The sequence below is a fragment of the Mus musculus genome, chromosome 10, assembly GCF_000001635.26.
Source record: "Mus musculus strain C57BL/6J chromosome 10, GRCm38.p6 C57BL/6J".
NCBI classification, from domain to species: Eukaryota; Metazoa; Chordata; class Mammalia; order Rodentia; family Muridae; genus Mus; species Mus musculus.
The window spans coordinates 73929027-73949569 of NC_000076.6; the positions used below are offsets into that span (position 1 = coordinate 73929027).

At 37.7% G+C, this 20543-nt stretch overlaps 1 protein-coding gene across 35 annotated transcripts in view; it reads left to right on the forward strand.

Moving 5' to 3' along the window:
- The window catches only part of Pcdh15 (protocadherin 15), a 1553555-nt gene that overhangs the window by 832750 nt on the left and 700262 nt on the right, over positions 1-20543 (forward strand). For all 35 annotated transcript variants that reach the window (XR_001779427.2, XR_001779431.2, XR_001779430.2 and 32 more), the window contains one exon: positions 18002-18120. Coding sequence is in view for 18 of the 35 variants with exons in the window: in XM_017313785.2 (XP_017169274.1) it covers positions 18030-18120 (91 nt within the window). In the remaining 17 variants the exon portion in view is untranslated. The remainder of the gene's footprint in view (positions 1-18001; positions 18121-20543) is intronic.

A 20543-nucleotide genomic window follows, 5' to 3' on the forward strand; every position in this document is an offset into this window, starting at 1 on the left:
GTTCTCATGAGCTCTTGAATGTATGCAAAGCATGTAATTCTTTTTGTTGATGCTACAACTGAGCCTGGCAATCCTGTCAGCTTGATGAGCATCTTAATTTGAGTTCTTCAATCAGAGATGTTTGAATCTCTTCAGGTTTAGCTATAATGGAAACCCAAGCCTATGTCTGAGCATAGATATTGTAGATGTTACGTATCTTCACCTTGTGTAAAACTAAAATCCCAAGCTTCAACTTTTCCACAGATTATTTTCTATGCATGAGCTGTTTTAGGTAAGGCTAAATCAGGGGTAATATATCAAATGTGCAACCCAATTAGGGCTGTGCTGCACAGCATCAGAGCTCAGTGGACTCAAACTGTAAAGATCTGAGGAGTTGTGAGCAGTTTAGCAGTTCAGGAGAAAAAGAATTTGATTCTTAGAAATTGAGTAGAACTAATGCTTAGGTATATATATACATATATATACGTATATATATATACATATATATATATATATATATATATATATATATATATTCATAAAGGTATGTTCATATGTGCAACATGTGGATGCTTGGGAAAGAATCAGGGGGATTTTAAGGGAATTTGATAAAGCAGTCTATGATTTCAGTTTAGCACTTTCTACTAAACACCGGAAGTCACACAGTGAACACTCGCCAGGAACTACACTTTTGAACTCCGTGTTCTCGTTTTCTACCTGCAGCAAGTGTTCTGAGAAGGGTCAGAAGCTTCTCAGGACACAGTTCAGTCAGCTCCAAAAACCTCAGCCCAAAGTTACTTGAAAGCACAGTTAGTTAAGATCCACTCCTCTTCTGGTGAAAGGGGTGGAGAATTGCCTCTGTGCACTGGGTCTGTGTGCAGACCAGGTCTCTGTTTCCCACGCTTGCTCACTCTTTTTCTGCATAAATGACTGTAATGGAACTATGCCAACTTTCTGAGTAACTTAAACCTCCCTAAGTCGAAGATGTGCAGGAGGAATTGGGCGTTCTTTGAAAATCTGCCAGGCATTTCTCCAAGTGCCATGCAGGATCGTAGTCACGAGGGAATTTTTTTTTTTTTTTCAGAAATCCATTTTTTTTTTGAAGGATGATATTCGTACTTCCAACAACTAAAATATACAAAACATTACATAGTAGCACAGTTGAAAATTTCACAGCACCAGTGTGTGTGTGTGTGTGTGTGTGTGTGTGTGTGTGTGTGTGTGGTGTGTGTGTGTGTGTGTGTGTGTGTGTGTGTGTGTGTGTGATTTCAATATTTTCTCACTGCCCCCAGAAGCACTCCTCCTGGTTCCTGAATAGTAAGCCTTCATAAAGAGTTAATGGCAGTCTAAGATCCTTTTTGTCAAGATTGGTCCTTTGGTAGAAGATATTAACGTAAATTGAGGCTATAACATTGGCAGCAGTATTCAGAGGAAGATTTTCACTTTCTGAAAATGTCTGTCAAAGGTCGTCCATCTATGTGGCCCATAGACAAGCAGTGCAGGGGTGTGTGGGGGGGGGAGTATTGTCAGTGGGGAGAAACATTTACATGGAAGAGGGTCGAGCACAGGCTACTCTTAAACACAAAGTAAAAGAAAATAGAAATATGGGATTCTGAAGAGCCACAGCTACAAAGCTAGGCCTCAAAGTGACTGCTATTCTATCTGGCACACATAATTTTTCTGGTTCTTAACACCTGAAACACTACATCAGGACTATTTCATGACTAATATTAATGGAAAGGCATATTTTTATATTTATTGGTTATTTACTTTCACTATGTTTTAAACTCTTGTTTTCACCATGACAGCTGCAACCTCCTATGTCTGTATTCCACTGCCCTTGGGAATGTCTGTCATCTCCCATGGAACCATCTGCCACATCTGATGGCATCATCTGCCATCTCTTGTGAGACCATCTGCCACTTTGCATGGGACTATCTTACACCTCCAATCAGACCGTCGGCCATCTCTTGTAGAAATATCTTCTTCTTTGATACTGTCTGCCACCTTCCATGTTCCTATACAACTTCCCATGGGGCTCTCTGCTACCTCCTGTGGGACTATTTGTCATCTCCCATGGGACTCTGTATCATCACTTTCCATGGGACCATCTGTTCCTTCTCATGGGGCCACCTGTTCCATTTCATGGACCCATCTGCCACCTCCCATGGGACCACCTGTCCTATCTCATGGACCCATCTGCCACCTCCCATGGGACCACCTGTCCTATCTCATGGACCCATCTGCCACCTCCCATGAGACCACTTGTCCTATCTCATGGACTCATCTGCCACCTCCCATGAGACCACCTGTCCCATCACATGGATCATCTGCCACCTCCCATGGGACCATTTATCACATCCCTTGGAGCCATCTGTCACCTTCCAAGGGGGCATGTGCCACTGCCTATGGGCCCATCTGTCACTTCCCATGGGACAATCAGCCACCTCCTATTGGGCTTATCATCTACCTGCCATGTGACCATCTGTCCTATCCCATGGTAATATTGACCACCTCCCAGAGGAATATCTGCCACCTCCCATGGAATCACCTGCCACCTCCCATGAGAGCTTCTACCACCCCACATTAAGCCATGGGCCTTCTGACACCTCCTGTGGAATCATCTTCCATCTCCTATAGGACCATCTATCACCCTAATATGCCCATATGCAATCTCCCATGGGTCCATCTGCCCCCTCTTATAGGACCATCTCTACCTCCAATTGAAGTATCCTCTACCTCCTACAGAACCATCTGTCACTTCCATTGTCCATACCATAACTTCCATGGAACTCTCTTCCCTCCCATAGGATGCTCAACATGTCCTGTTTAGAGGAATGTCTTCCAGCCCTGAATAGTAGTTTGAATAAAGAAACTGACATTTTTCTCATGGACCTTCATCTGCCCGTAATTTTATGCAAATTCAATGAGGGTAGCACTTGTGACATTGACATTCACAGAGAAACTGAGACACTGAACAAAACATGATCCATAAGAGATTTAAACATTAATGCTGTTAACAGAAACTAAGAGCTTTACTTGAGATGTCTGAGGTTATTATTTTAAGGAGTGGTTTAGAGATTCCCTATAGCTTAAGATGTAGATGTCAAAGACTGGTTTAACCTTCCTTCCCCCAATCTCGACACTTAGCTGAGCATGTTGAAGTCAAAGTAAAGTAGGGCTATTTCCTGGTCAAATATTTCCATTGTGCCTCTGTGACCTTGCTTTGCCTATGACCTGGACACAACAGTTGTTGTCTTTCTCAGACCCTGGCACTCATTCTCCAGAATGACCTCCACCGCTATCTATTCTGCACTCTCTGCCTAATCCTCTGCTTCCATCTTGATAATTGTTTCCATCATTGGCCAGTGCACCTGAGTCATAACCTCCTTCCAGATGAGAAACACTTTAGAGGCAAGGGTGAGATCTGCATGGCTATATGCTCTGAGCTTGTCAGCGCTGTGCAAATAATATTGTTTGGAATGTGGGAATGTGCGGCCTTGTTTAATATCAATATTTAATAAATTGAAGAAAGTTGATAAGCATGAGGAAGCATACTGGGTATGACTCACCTCACCTCTTTGAAACCTCATTTCATATTTGCCAATTTATAAGAAGTTTTACATGTTACCAAGGAAGGAATTCAAGGGGTAATCTAGATTTTGCATAGAAAAAAAATTATATAGTATTCACTCAGTGATGATTAGAACACTTTTTTTCTTTTTGGTTTGGAGACTAGCAATTTCTTTGAACATTTTGTAACATCTAAGCTTTTTGCATTAGTGAATTATTTAGTTACTAAATTTAAAAAAGGCTGTTTGGGGTATGCAACGAATGACACGTTAGTCATTCATTGGACCATCTCACCTCCCATGGAGCACCTAACCCATGGGATTACCTTAGTAATATCATTACTTTAGTAATACCATTTAACTCGTGTACCTTTAAAATGACTTAATTTTATACCCCTTTATTGAAATCTATATGTGGGTATCTCCTACATCCTCTACCATCTATACTTCTAATTTAGTTATCTTACATCTTAATTACCACCAGCCTATCACATATCTGTCTAATCTATCATCCACCTGTCTATCATCTAGCTAAATTACTAACAACTACAGTTCTCAAGAGCTCTTAATTTGAAGTATTTGTAGCTTGGTGATACTATTGTAGTAAAAAACCAATAATGTGATTTCAGGGAAAGATTGATTTTGCAATGCTATTGAGAAAACAGCAGCCCATCTAGGGATATCTAAAACCAGAAAGTTTCTCCATGACCATTAGAACTTTTATGTAGATTAAGGTTCCTTTATGAAGTAATTTGACTCTAGACATTGATTACTTTGATTGTCATTGATAAGTGTGACTGAAGTCCATCTCAGCGCTCTTGAGGATCCACTCATGATGTGAGCTTGTCACTCAAGTTCTTAAGCATATCAAGCAATATAACACTGAGCAGAATTTGAACTGCTATCTGTTAGTTACCATATTTTGGCTTCAGGGCCATTCTGCTGGCTAATAGGATCATCAGAACACTTCAGAGCCCAACTGAGCAATAGGAAGGGTGACTTATCCCACTATTAAAGAAAATGAATGTTCCTTAAAATTTATAACAAATTCTTTGAATTAGTAACATGTTTGACATTTATCATTATCTTTTAGGTGATGACTTTCTTTGGCAAATCATTTCCTATTTTCCAACTTAATTGAGAAAACTTATAAAATAAACCTCCTCACATTAATTCTATGTAAGGTCTTGACTCAATCTGAGGGCTCAAGGGGAGAATTTTCTGGTCATTGTCTTCACTCGCCCAACATAACTTTCTTATCTCCAACTTCTGCCAGCTGTGAATTTTATTCTCTACACACAAGAGTTGAACTGTGGACATCTAGTTGCCCAGCTAAGGCCCTGGTCCTACCATGGAAGCCTAGCCTGCATCATTCACTTGTGCCTTATACAAGTAATAAATAATTCTCTAACTGCTCCATCTTCTTCAACACCTTTAGCCTGGATTGTTGTTTTTACTTATGCATTTAAGAGACTTTCCTTAATGAGTTTTTGCTTCAACAGGTCCACGGTGGTGAGTTCTCCATCCCTCTTTCTCTTGGCCTAGCAGGTGCATCTCTTACATCAGAATCCGGGCTTCAGACTTGTCACTTGACTCCAGTCACTCCCTCTTACTTCTTCTCAATCTTTTAGCCTGGGCTTGCCTCCTGACCTCTAAATGCCTGCATCCTGTGCACCTCTCCTTTCAGCTCACTGTTGAGTTAAATAGCTAAGTAATAAATCCCCGTGGTGGGTTCACTACCAACTACCTCAATGGTTTGTATTCCAGAATGAAAGACACACGCACACACACACACACACACACACAAACACACAGAGTTGTTATATTTTCATATGATTTAATTAGCACACTAGCTGATCTACTGCCTAATCTCCACAAGGTTAATCCACCTCATACCAATAATCCTGAGTTATTACTAAACTTTCTTGGCCACTCTGGGTCTAGATGACTGCCCAAATGGGCTGCTCTCTCCTAGTTCTTACACATGGCTGCAATGCCTCTCTGTCCTGTATGTAGTCTTCTCAGGCATGGCATCTCTTCTCTTCTCCCCAGTCTCCCAGCATGGCAGATCTCCCCTCTCCCTTCTCTCTCTCTCTAGATCGCAAGCCCAGGAAATTCCAAAAGCCCTCCTCTGTCTGACCTTCCCAACTATTGGTTGTTGGCATTTCTATTTACCAATCAGAACCAAATGGGAGGCAGGTTCCCAGAATCTATTGCAGAAGCTGCTGCGACTCTAATAAGCAGTTTTGGGAACCCAAATTAACATTAAAATATAAGCAGCATTAGGCCAAACCTACAACTCACTGAGTAAGGTCTATCAGTTCAGTGTTTATTTTCTGGATGACAACGTTCATAGCCCCACCTCAATTCTCGACTCTTTCTGTGAGCTTCTGTGTTTCAGGAGTTTAATAACACTTTAAGTCTTCAATATCCCAAGTGAAAGTTCAAAACCTGCTTATCTCTGAGCAACACCAACTCTAGAAACACCACCTTCATTCTCCTATCTCCTGAGCCAGAGACTCCCAGTCTAGAGGCTGATTTCCCCCTCATATCCAGCTGTACTAACGTCAGGTCTCAGTCACAGCTTCTATCCTCCTAACTCAGAGACTTCATAACACCCATGGCTTATTCATGTTCCAGGTCAAATGATATTTTCTCAGCATTCCCTGAACAAACATATAATGCACGAACCGTCTCTTGACTCCAGTCTGCCTTAAGCATCATATCCTCCTCAGAATAAGAAGAGTTAATATTAATAACTTCATGTTTGTAGTTTTGTCTCTTCTCACAAAAATACAAATATCATAAAGGTCTAATATATGCTAGTAAAGGAAGACGGTATCTAAAAAGTACTCAATTATGATATTTAATATCATATATATGAGATATGGACAAATATATCTACACATAGGTATTTAAGGACACCCCTCAGATTTGCTCTCAGAAACTATGTAAACTGTTACTGGCTAAAGGGAAAGTACCCTCAATGAAGACCAGGCTTCTTCATCTACCACCCTGAAGTGCTACTGTCTGACTAAGCCTGTTTTCACAGGGAATTCCTTCATTCTCATTTACCTCATAGAACATTCCTCACCCTGCTTATTCCCAGAGAAATACATAACTCATCATCAGTATTCTTCAATGGAACAAACAAAGAAAAAGCTGAACAAACAAACAAAAAGCTAAGTCTTTTCAAAACCAGGCAAACACTATAAAAATGCTCTAATGACTGTTCCTTTATTCATCTTTCATTAAATGTATCTTGGCAATGTGTATGTGTTCCAATATAGCATAGATTCAGAGACCTAGAGATATGTTAGAAAGATAATCTCCATCTATAACAGAATCAAAGGTGTTTCCAACATTCATAAGTTCACCATGAGAGAAAACAATTGCTTCCTTAACTTTAGCATTGTAGTGAAATATTTTGAAAATAGCCAATGAGAAGCAATTTTAGTTTGTAGCAGTATTTGACTTCTTTGCAAGAGTGTAATGAAAACTTTGCTTATCAGTCTGTTTTCATTCTCTTTCTTATTAGTTATTCTTGTTTGTTTGTATTTTTCCATAAACCAATTGCTATTGCCAGACGCTTACTCCATTCTAATTACTGTAGCTTACTGAGCACTCTACTCAGAATGAGATTACAAGAAAATTACAGACATGAGCCACACTTAAAGTGGCTTAATATGACAGTTGGATGGCGTTCACTGGGCCTGTATTACTTGGCGAGTGGAAGACAGTATGTGATACAATTTTAGCCTTAGCTTGGGGGATTAAAATTAGTCTGCTTCTCATGTGATTCTGTGGAAGCGATTTTTAGAGGCTAATCTCTGCCAACAGTATTTCCCACTTTAATTAGCAATGCCTCGTGGAGCTGAGTCCATTTGCCAGCTGTTTTGCTTGTCCACTTTTGTATAAAGCCCCTTTCAAAATCATTAAATACATTTTTTCTCTTTAATGCACTAATGTCTAGAGAAAACTTCTGAGTTTATAACAATAACATATTAGAAATTCCCACCATTTTACAAGTTTCATTTTAGAGTAGATCATTTCAAAATAACAACAACAACAAAAAAAAAGGTACAAGGAGTATGGGAAAGCATCAATGTCATCAGGGCTTATTATTTTATGCTTTATATACTGGTATTTCATCCTTCCATATTTAGATATACTTGCCTTTAAAAAGCTGTACTTTCTCCAACTCTCACACCGCACATGTTATGATCACAGATAACCTTGGACGTGTCTATGGCAACCGTGATACTCACCTGGAAGAGCTTCTTTGTATTTAGGACTATTGAAAAGTCAGGAAACACCCACATGAATGAAATGCAGTGTAACCATCCTCTTCTTTCCTATGTCAGAGCTGGTCAGAGCTATGTGTATCCTTTTAGTGCATAAGGTTTCTCATGCGGGGTTATGTCAATCACAGTGTTGCTCAAAAATTTAAAAAAAAAAAGCAACTATTACCAAAAGCTGGCTTAAAAGATTGTCTAGAATCAATCCTCTTTAAGCCTCCAAAGCATAGAAAAGTTATGGACAAACACACATGATTGGCAGAGGAACCTGGAGACTTAGTAGCATGTTTAGACACACTCTCAGGGTTACAAACTTTAGAGCATATATTAAAACTCATGGCAAACCTGACAACCACAATGGTAAGGACTGCCTAAAGTGTGTTCCTACTTTATATTGAGATTTTTGGTGCTCATGAGAAGGAACTTCTGAATATTTGTATATTGCATAATATTTTTTGTTTGTTTGTTTGTTTTTGTTTTTGTTTTTCGAGACAGGGTTTCTCTGTGTAGCCCTGGCTATTCTGAAACTCACTCGGTAGACCAGGCAGGCCTCGAACTCAGAAATCCACCTGCCTCTGCCTCCCAAGTGCTGGTATTAAAGGCATGTGCCACCACGCCCAGCTTGCATAATATTTATATTCTTCCTAGTAAGTATGTAGCAGTTGTGAAAACTATTTTGTTGTTTGTTTGTTTCTTTGTTGATTTCCTTGTTTTTGAGAATGTAATGGCTAACATTATCACTGAAATTTCCAACTATCTTATCCTAGGTTCTTATGTTGTCTGTGTAGATAGTCTGAACATTACAGACATAGAACGTCTACCTGCCCCATCCTGGGTTTTCAGCATGTTGTCATTCAGATGGTGCATAACTTACAGACATACAGTTTTTCCCAGACAAAATAACCTAAAACCTGTTACAAGTTCTCACAGTGTTTACAAAAATAGCATTTATGGAACAAAATGGTAATGACACTTGGCTTCTGAATATAGAGAGAGCTGATATCAAACTGTCTGGCTGTTACCTGGCAGGTTGTAAGAAGAGAGGTTTCAAACTGGCACCAGGATCTGAACAACACAAACAGCTCTTTGGCCAACATGGTCTGTTATGACTAAGGAGGAAGCAAGAGGATGGGCATGGTCTGTGAAAGATGTTTGCACGTGTTGGATATGCATACTATTCTAGTATAATGAAAAGAGGAGTAAAAATAATCCATTTGCAACTATTAGAATTAGTTATCATGTAATGGATGCTTATTTTATTTTTTAATGCACAATAAAATAAAAGCCATGTATTAGACATCCAAGAACAAAGGAATATCAGTTGAAATTCAGCAGAGTTCATGTATTCCTTCACTCTTAGATTCTTTCAGGTGCAGCATCTCCCTAAACTTCCAGTCACACATGTGATCTCTGAGCCAGGTGTAGTGAGGAACACATAGAACTATGGGGGCTGTTGTAGCCCATCAGTTAAAGTGCTTGCTAGAGATGCACAGGGACCAGAGTTTGGATTCCCTTGAGATCCATGCAAATGCCAGAGGAAATAATGGTGGGCTGCCTATAATTCTTGCCTTGGACAGTGGACATCAGAGATTCCCAGAGAGCACCATGTCTGGGCTTAGTGAGTAAACAGTGTGTGTGTATGTGTGTGTGTGTATATGTGTGTATATGTCTGCATATATATATATATATATATATATATATATATATATGTATGTATATATTTGTATATATATGTGTGTATGTATAGGTGTATATGTGTGTATATATATGAGTATATATATATATATATGTATGTGTATATATATGTGTGTGTGTATGTATATATGTGTATATATGTGTATGTGTCTGTGTGTGTATATGTATATATGTACATATGTGTGTGTATAAGTGTGTGTGTATACAGATATGTATGTGTGTATATATATATGTTTGTGTATACATATGTGTGGATGTGTATATATATATGTGTATATATATGTGTGTGTGTGTGTGTGTGTGTGTGTGTATACATACATTCACAACAATGCATGGACATGTGAAAATGAAAAAACTCAAAAAATATAAATGAAATCCAATACATGCTGCCTTCATAATTGCTTCTGAATTCTCTGGTTCACATCTTCAGTTTACAGGGTAGCAACAGAATTTATTTTGGAGATTCATGTGAGTAAGGGCAAGAGGCTGCAGTGTGCTGCTGTCTCCATTCTACCCTTCAGCAGCTCATCATCCTCATTAAAACCCCTGCTCCAAAATCATTCATAATATCTGATTCATCTTTCCCCAAGGGCCTCAGAGTAATGACGCCCACATCTTAAGGCTGCTCAGCAGCTCCATACATCCAGGAAGAATGGCTGGCTCTGATCTAACCATCCGTCTCAGCAAGTCGATAGGGAAGTCTCTAGCCATTAATTTGCATGAAGTTAATACTCTTTAATGATTTATTCCTAAGGGAAATAACTTGCTGAATCATGAAAAAAAATGTGGATTTTTTTTCTTCATAGTTTTGGAAACTAGGCAGCATAATTTAGGAGTGGTAATTAAATCTTGAATCTCTGAACTTCAGCAGTGATCCTATAGGGAAGGCACTACTTTCTGCAGGTGAGAAGAGCTAATTAATTGGGAAAAGACTGCAATTTAAACTTTCATTGTGTTTTTCTGATTTTCTTGTGTTCTATTTTCAGAAAATTTCTTCTGAATGAAAAGAACTCTCTGTCAATTTCCAATATCCTCACCATTTAAAAACACATTAAATTAATATTTGCATATTCTAGCTTATGTTAATGTATCTCCAACAGTTTTCTAAAGAAAGAAATTTAACATACAAATCATATTTGGCTAGAAAGGGCTTACAAATATGTGTGTATTGACACAAAAAGGAAAAATCGTATGTTTCATTGATGCTGAAAATAAACAACCCTTTAAAATATGTCATGCATGAGACCTAACGAGTTAGTATTTGATAACTGTTTTCCAGTTGTGTTCCACACTATACGTTTCATAATGAATATAAGGATATATTGAATGTTTTTGTAACAAATATGTATTTTAATGCAAAATTTTATAGTGTCTATGAAGTTTGCAATATCATAGTGGTTGCTCAAATACTAGGTCATGAGCATCTCTGGGGCAGCATGCTTTGCTAATGACTGACTCATTAGCTTATTACAAAATGTTACAGAAATAATTGACTATTTTAAATAATACAGAGAAAGAGAGAGACAGAGGCAGAAAGACAGATGTACCCACAAAGAAAATTTGTTTCAGGTTATGGAAACAATAGGTCATTACATAAAAATGTTAAATTTGACTTTATAGTGTCATTCAGTGAATATCTACTGATAAAACAAGACTCAAGGCTCTTCATTAGCAGACTAAAGTTTGCCTGTATATATGTATTCGTGTGTGTGTGTGTGTGTGTGTGTGTGTGTGTGTGTGTGTGTGTGTGTGTTATGATTTATCTGTCAATGGAATGGAATGGGTTTGACAGTTATTTATAAATTAGAGTCACATCCAAACTCATACTGAGGAATGTTTACCTATGTTTTTCTTCTTCTTTTGTTTTTATTTAATTAATTTTTTGAGACAGGCTTTCTCTGTATAGACATGGCTGTCCTCCAACTCACTCTGTGGACCAGGCTGGCCTCAAATTTGGAGATCCATCTGCCTCTTCCTCCCAACTGCTGAGATTAAAGGCTTGTAGCATTCCACCTGGCTTGTTTTTATTCATATAACTGTTCATTTTGTTTTAGTTATCTCAATTTTACTTTATAATCACAAATAGTGGACATACTTTAAGTGTAATGTCTCTTATGTCTTGAAGCCATAGCATCTAATATAGATTTAATGCATTTTGAATATAGAAATGGATTGGGATTCTTTTCTTAACTTAAAAGTAGTTTATTCTTGCTAGAAAATTTTGTGTGTTAAAGTAAAATGTGGTATAGCATTAAGATCTTGTCTTTTAAAGAGTAATCGCAATATCCTTGATGAATTTGTAGGATAACTGAAGGGCTTGTATTATGTTTATACAAAAATTTATTTTCCTAAGACAAATGATGTATTCTACCATTACAGAAAAATTGATCACTTCCTTTAACATATTTTTAAGATACAGTTTAAAGTAATTTTATCAAAACAAAGATTTTAATGTTTTGTCTAAATGTTAACTTTATCTGCTTTTTTATCAATGAGACTATTATTTGAGTTACTATATTTGATATATTTCCACATGCATCTCAGAGCATAAAGTCTAAATACATCTTAGCAAAGAAGTTAAAAAAAAGAAGTACTAATTGAAGAAAAACAAATGTATAGTTTGTTTTCAAAAGTTGATAAAATCTAAATTTACTATTTGCTCTCAACATTCATCATTAATGGTTTTTATCACCAAAAAAAAAGGTGTATTTAGTTCTGGACAAAACTTTGAAACTTTAAAGTTATATCAAGTCCCTTGAGTCCATTATATTAAGGACCTTGCCTAAAAATTTCTCGAAACAGTCTATCTGTCAGTCTTTATTAGGTGTTTATATTATATACATAGCATTATTCAAATCACTATTTCAGTTAGTGTTCTCTACTATCATTGGTGACAATGTAGATAATGAAGCGCTGATTGGCTGGCTGTAGCTTTAATGCCAAGTGACAAGAAGTATAAACTCTTTTCAAATTTAGTTTTTATTTCCATCTACAAATCACTGTAAACTTGTAGATTCCCCCATGGCAGGGGGAAGGCAAGGCTTCAGTGCCCAGTACAGACACACTCAAAATGCCTACTGCTTGGATTTGCAGGAAAGATTATGCCATAGCGCTCATGTAGGTGTTTGAACGATCCACTTGCTTTGGTTTGTGTATCTGAGGGTTCCTAAGAGGGAATAATATTTGAAGGTCCAAGAAGCCACTCAAACTGCTGCTAACTCTCTTTACCTTCAAGAAGATAGGAAAATTTCTCTCTCTCTCTCTCTCTCTCTCTCTCTCTCTCTCTCTCCCTCTCCCTCTCTCCCTCTCTCCCTCTCTCCCTCTCTCCCTCTCTCCCTCCCTGCCTCCCTGCCTCCCTGCCTCCCTGCCTCCCTGCCTCCCTGCCTCCCTCTCCCCTCTACATCCATCTATCCTCTGTCATCTATCTATCTATCTATCTATCTACCTACCTACCTACCTATCTATCTATCTATCTATCTATCATCTATATATCACCTATCTATCCATATATGATCTATCTTCCTATCTATCCTCTATCATCTATTTATGATTGTCTTAGTTAGGATTTTACTGCTGTGACAACGCTTATAAGGGCAGCATTTAATTTGAACTGGCTTATAGCTTATAGCTTATAGCTTCAGAGGTTCAATCCATTATCACTAAGACAGGAAATGGTAGCACCCAGGCAGGCATAGTGCAGGAGAAGCTGAGAGTTCTACATCTTTATCTGAAGGCTGCTAGCAGAATACAGGCTTCCAGGCAGCTAGGATGAGGGTCTTAAAACCCACACCATATTGACACACATACTCTAAAAGACCATACCTACTCAAACAGGGCTGCAGCTTCTAATAATGATATTCCCTTGGCCAAGCATATACAAACCTTGCAATGATCTATCTATCTATCTATCTATCTATCTATCTATCTATCTATCTATCTGTGGTCTATCTATGATCTGTATTTCTGTCTGTCTACCTATCTCTGATCTATCTATGTTCTATCTATTGTCTACCATCTATCTACCTATCTATCTATCTATCTATCACCTATCTATCAACTGTTTTCTTTTTCTTTCTTGTTTTCACTCTATCTCTATTTCTGTCTTTCCATCTGTCCCTCTTTACCCCATTCCTTCTGACTCTGTCTGTCTGCCTTCCCCTTTTCTTCCATCATCTCCTCCCCATTTTTGTCCTGATATTTCCCAATTTCCAGACATTGACATATATGAATTAAGTGAATCAAGAAAGTCCATCACTGGGGATAGAGTGATTGCTCATCAATATGGGATATTTGTTGATATTATACATAATTTGGGTTCAGTTATTGAATTAACATGATGGCTCATAGTCATCCATAACTCCAGTTCCAGAAGATCCAATGCCTTCTTAAGATCTGTGAGCACCAGGAGCATGTGTGATGCACATATTGAATGACAGGTGAAACACACATACATGTAAAATAAACAAAACTAACATATTTTGAAGAAAAAAATGGAACTCATTATCTTTACATTTTCCTGTTTATTAGTTAAAAGCCCCAATTTTTTATTGCTGTATAACAGGACATAATACAGGATAAGAATCTTGGGTATCTGAGAAGGCATCTAGAATCTCCATATGGGCCACTATTCAGTTCCACATTCATAACCAATTCATCTTTCTCAGTGTTACAATGTTTCCAGAATTTTCACATAATAAGAGCACTGCAATAGATACAGAATTGACTGTTATTAAGGGCACTGCTTGGTTTTAACGCATTCTTAATCTATGTTAGTTACAGCAGAAGATTGTTTAGCCTGGGTATTCTAACACCACACGTGCCACTATGTTGCCACATATGAAAAACAACCAGGCAAACAAACCATGCACATATATGACTTCAGTACAAAATATGGGGTTCATGCTAAACAGGCCAGGACACTGTTATGTCTTCCAACTTTAGATACAATTGCATTTTGGTTTTTGTTAACTGAGTAGTCCTAAGAGAATACTCATTATTTATCTTCAATTTGTGTATTTTAGTTTGGATAACCTTTCCAAGTAAAACTATCAAATCTCTCTTGGCTTAATAACTTATTTTCAAGACAGCTCCTTTATGCTGAGGGTACGTACTAGTAACATTAGTCCCCACACTAGGTCTACTCTAAGGGCACACCTACTACCTGTATTCATAATACTCAGCCAATGAACACTAGGGAATGCTCAACCTTGTATCCAGTGGAAAACTAGGCTATTTTCCACTCTTACATCACAACATTAGCTGAGAAATGATAGCTTCTTTCCTTGGATTTAAGTAAACATGAAAAAATAAGATAACATCAGCATATATAATATGAATGTAAGTAAACTATGATCATTTGCATGCCCTTTATATAGAAATACATAAAACAGTTACATTATACTTGAATGTATTAAAACATTTATTCATACATGAAATTATGAGAATGCTTCTATATCATGAGTATAGAGTGTGTATATATATATATATATATATATATATATATATATGAGAAAGGAGGAAAGTAAGGTCATCTAGGAAAAAAAAAAAGGATTGCATACAACCTTATTTCTTGAATGTTATAGATAAAGGGATGGCCCACCCAGTCGTATTTAAGACTGGAAATAGTTTCCTGCAGTCATGAAGACACTACTGTTATTTCCCAATGGAACAAGTAGAGGACTCTCGAGTCAGTTTAGGAAATTCATATGGTGAGTGGTAAAATACAGGCACAGCGGAATGCTTCCTGTTTTCATGTTGGTAATTGAGGTGGCATTGACAGGAACTTTGATTTACCCTACCAGGTGGGTCTCAGGAATTTCTCACTAGGAATACAGAATAGCAACATGGTCTTTTTAGATTATTCTTTCTAGACTGGGTCAAACATCAGAAGTCCTGGGCATTTGACTGGTCAACCACTGAAGGTCGATTTCCCACTACATTGTGGGGCTTCTATGTCTTTTCTTGAGAGTGCATGGGGGAAAGTATCTCAGCATAGTGACAGCACACTCCAGATTCGGTGTCTTAAGAAAACGATTGGTCCATTTCATAGTGATGAGGAGCAATGGTTTAAAGAACAGTCAATATTTTCAAAAGTGCCTTTGTAGGATGCTACTTATGTATCTAGCTCTGTTTCTGTTGTCCTTCCTACCATTTGTACCCTTGAAGACAGCCTTGGGTTAAAGGCTGGAGGTCACGGCTTTGGTTTGTACTCAAAAAGTAACAAATGAAGAGACTATTTTGCTTGTCATAAGACATGAATAGACTACACTTGAACTGTAGACACCTTGCAGAGAGCTTGCAGACAGGGCTGTTAGAAAACTTTTTCTCTTGTGGAATTTTCTCCTTCATATAGCAATGCTTGGTGCAGTCTGATTTCATCTGTTAACAGGTAGATAAGGGTAATGTGATACTGTAATTTTTTGACAATGCTGGCTCTTTCATTCCATGTCACTTATGACCTTTTAAATGTCATCTATGATAATTATGTCTGTGGAGTTCTATATTCATTTGGCTAATAAGTACTATCATGAGAACTGAAAAATTATGGCATTTTTCATCATTGACATTGTCTATCTGATAGAAAGCCAAGTGGTACCCAGTGCCCCCTCTGTAAGTTCTTGCTGGGTGAACAGATTATGAGAATATGAAATTGTAGAGCAATACAAATCCTTTTTTTTAATTCTTTAGGGAAACATAATTGATGTAAAATTCAAAACTGATGTGTTCTCTAGAGAACAATTATGTTAAGGCATTTTAACCCACAGGAAAAGATCAAACACCAAGCATGAAGCTTCCTCTCTTATCTGTGAGATTGAAAACATAATTGTGAAAGCTTCTATCCCCAGTATTTTGACAGGGTTTAAATGTGACTGCCAAAGTAACTATTAACTACACCAGAGGGTTGAGCATGCTAATTAAATTACCTCCTTAATAGAGAATGGATTGAAGTTATTCATAGCTCGCTGTATGCGTTTTAAACTCTGGGCACACTTTGGACTTCTCAAGCATAGTAATATCTGGAAAGTGATCGACTGGGAAGAGTTGTACATAGAGGATCTGGCACGTGTTTGCTAGAGACACAGTCCTGCCTTGAAGGTAATGTTTAAAATATCCTCTACTCCCTTATCAACATATAGGGATTTTACCATTAGAAGTTTGTTTTCTGCCGTTCAAAAACCTCAGAGTGATAAAGTAGTCTCTGTCTAAAACATCTGATCTGTTTCAGCTGATGTCATGGGTAGATCCACTAGTTGGCACAGTGTGGTACTAGCTATATATGGCCCCCTAGTTCTTGAGTCATTGACCTCCTTTAAAAGAACATGCTCACTATGTGGCTATAGAGAGTCAGATTTTCTCCATATGTAGGGTATTGGGTTTAAAGGGTGGGTTGTAGCCTCCTTCTTGGTTGCTGGATGCTGAACACACTGAAGGCATTGTAGGTATCTTGGGATTAAAACAAATAGAAATTGAATAAAGAATAATACAAGGGTAGAGATTCTGCATTTTCTTTATTCAGAAACAACCAGGTGTTCTCCTGAGTTTCTCTTTGTCCAGGCTGAGAGCAGTCTATCTTCTCTGTCCAGTATGCATGCTCTTAGTGTAATGTTTTCTGAAGTATAAGAGATCCTGTAATAAGCTCATTCAAGGTCTCATATTGATGTGGATTGTTTCTGGAATCATAACAAGACTGGTGGCTGGGATGATTTTAAAATGATGACCTGGAAGGTCATTCTCATCTTGAAAGCTTTTAAGTGAAGTAAAAATGAAACAATATCATCCTCAAGAGCAACAAAGTCAGAGTTAACCAAGGAAGAGTGGGCAGACTCAGGATCCAGAAGGGAAGCCAACTGTGTCTTTCTGACTTTGGATAAAATGTTGCTTTTTTTTTATTAATATCACAGCAGTATCATCTTGCTGATTCATTACTTTTTAATTCTTTTTTATTCCCTTAAGTTCAGTCCTAGAGTTGGAAACCAGGGCACTGGCCATGCTATGGAAGTGCTCAGCTGCTGTAGTCATCACTAGCTCCCCCTCCTTATCCCCTCCCTCCTCTCTCTCTCTCTCTCTCTCTCTCTCTCTCTCTCTCTCTCTCTCTCTCTCTCTCTCACACACACACACACACACACACACACACACACACATGCACACATGCACACACACACTCACACACACATTCACACACATACACACATCATTAACATCATTTTGTTTGTTTTCCTTGTAATGTTGTCATATATTGGAAAGAGAAGTGTTAAGGCCATTATCTTCCAACAGCATAGGAAGGCTACAGAGCACCAAGTGTTCTGTGTTAGCCAAGAATGTTTCTGAATAATGGATGGTGGGATGCAGGTAATTAACTATGAAGTCATTACAGCTTCTCTGTGCCCTGACAGTTTTGTTTTTCTAGAACTGATAATGAACATGTCAAATGTGCTTTCCTGCTTCCTGTTATTTCAGATCAGCCTCAAGTGAAATTTGACAGAAGATGTTCCTACAGTTTGCTGTCTGGAAGTGTTTACCCCATGGGATCCTCATTGCCTCTCTCTTGGTAGTCAGCTGGGGCCAGTATGACGATGGTAAGTCCACCTTTACTCTGATCTCTGCAGTTAAACAAGGCCTCTTTCCAGTAATGGATATCGATTTGTTGTTATTTTCAAAGGTTATAAACTCTTGGTAGTAACTCAAATGGATGAGCTTACAAAAGTGACCATAGATCCGTTTGATTCACTATAAAGACTGTAGCATGTAGAGAATCCAACATAAAACCTCCATTTTACTACTTACTAAGCATGTGCTAAATTGCTTTGAAAAATATTAAGTTCTGCTAATGCCTCTGAGTGAACACAAAGAGTAGTCTCTAATAAAGCCAGCTGATGGACAGCACAGTCTCCCACGAGTCAAAAATCTGTAACAGGGACATTAGGAAAAGCTTTAAGTAGCTTGAGGGCCAGTGCCACCACTATACATTGCTTTATTAGATTCCTCATGAATTTGTTTAGAAAGAGAAAATGTCAAAATCTTGGCAATTGACTTCTTAAGTCATTCCACAAAAGCAAATCAGTTTTCTTTAAAAGAAAATCACCCACAGCAACTTTCAGAAGATTCATTACGTTAGGTCTGCAGTGACCTAAATGGCGATTTGTTCCAGTTTTTCCATGTGACAGTATGTTTTAAATACCACACAATAAAAATTAAGATATTTGTGTGAGATATACATATATATGGTGTATTTATTTATGATACACACATTTATGTATATATTATATGCACACATGTGTTTGTGAAATCAAAAATATGGACAAATTCTTTTGTGGGAATGTTCCCATCTAAAAATATATTTATGTCTTTAAATTGCTATTGTTTTTATTCAATGTTTATTCAGCACCAAGGGAGCATAGACCCTGTAGCAGCCTCTTCCCTCTTGACTTGTTATCGGGTTGGTCTCAGTAGTAGCACAAAGTGTGGAATTCTTTTGTACTCTGTTTAGCTAAACTGACATGCCTGAAGATAAATGAGTTAGTTTGATATTCTCCAAATGTGTTCAAGTTGTATACACATTAAGTTACCCTTGGTCCTCAGTATCTGCGGAAGTGAATATCTTTTGGGATGGCAGAACAATCCATAATGTTTATTCATAAAATCAGAAGATTTACCCTGGAGTGGTCCCGCTAATTAGCACTCTGTTTATGTCAAGTACATCTAAATTAAATGCTCACAGTTTTTCCTTTAGTGGGAAATTTAAATATCCGGGGCAAAAACATGAATTTTAAAAAGTAGTAATAAATAAACAGCTGCTTGGAATTTCAAAAATACAATTTGAGAGGCATTCAAGTCTATTGAAGGAACACATTTTAATTGAGCTCTGGGTAACAAAAGTGTGCCCATATTTATTTCATAAAACATTCTATTCTTATTCATATTTAACAGTCATGTTGAGCAGGCAATCCGTTTCTCATGTTATACATTCACAAAATATGTACTTTTAGCAAGGTAATTTGTGTAATCGGATGAAGCCACGCATGTTGAAATCATAATGCTATCAATGGATTTCATTCCTAAGCTCATTAGAGCCTTTACCCTTTTCTCAAAAGATTTGTTCAGCCTTTACTATAGGATTATGTGGCTACTATGGTTAGTATGTAGTTAAATCCTTGAAGGGGGGTATAATATTGTACCTTTCTCTGATGGTCAATGCTAAGGCTAACCCTTAAAGGCTTCAAGTTCGCTGTCTGCTCAGCCCCCACAGCCTTCCCAGCTCACTCCCAGAGGTGAATGCATTGATTTTTGGATGAGGTCAACCTGGTAGTTCAATGAAGAATGCCGGGTCTTGAGCTCTGCAGTTGTTTGATAGGGTTTTGGAGAATGTGTGTGGCTGCATGTGTGCCTCAGTGTCCTCTGTCTGCTTATGCACCAGGAAAATTCTCATCCCAAGCTGTTCCTGCCAAGCTTCTGCTCCTATTCCTCACTCGTTGGCACTTTGATTCTTCTGAATTATATATGAATAAAATGGAATTTTTTTTCCTCAAATTTCCATGTGACATCATATATTGCCTTTGTATGACATCAGCAGTGAGTGTGTCATGGAGAACACACAGGACCACTTTACTGACCATGGAACACAGGTACATAGAGGTGCTGTTTGTTTATCCAGGGTCTGTGTACAGATGCAAGGTTAAGGTTCATGCAAGGCAAGAGTGACAGCCATTAGAATAAGAGAAAAAAAATCAGATGCAAAGATTACTTTTGCCATTGATTATTAACTGGTTAAATGAATGCCTTACAATAGCTGACTGCAGATTGATATACAGAACTTCAGAGAAAGTTGAAGGAGAGAGGTAATTTATCATCTCTTATTAATTAATTTATCATCTTTTGTTAATTAATTGATAAGTAAATAATAAAAGATGCTAAATTTGGGGGATTAGAATTGTTTTATAATTCATATAACTTTTCTTATATAAATATAAGGAAAAATGGAACAAAATAGGTACTACTTATT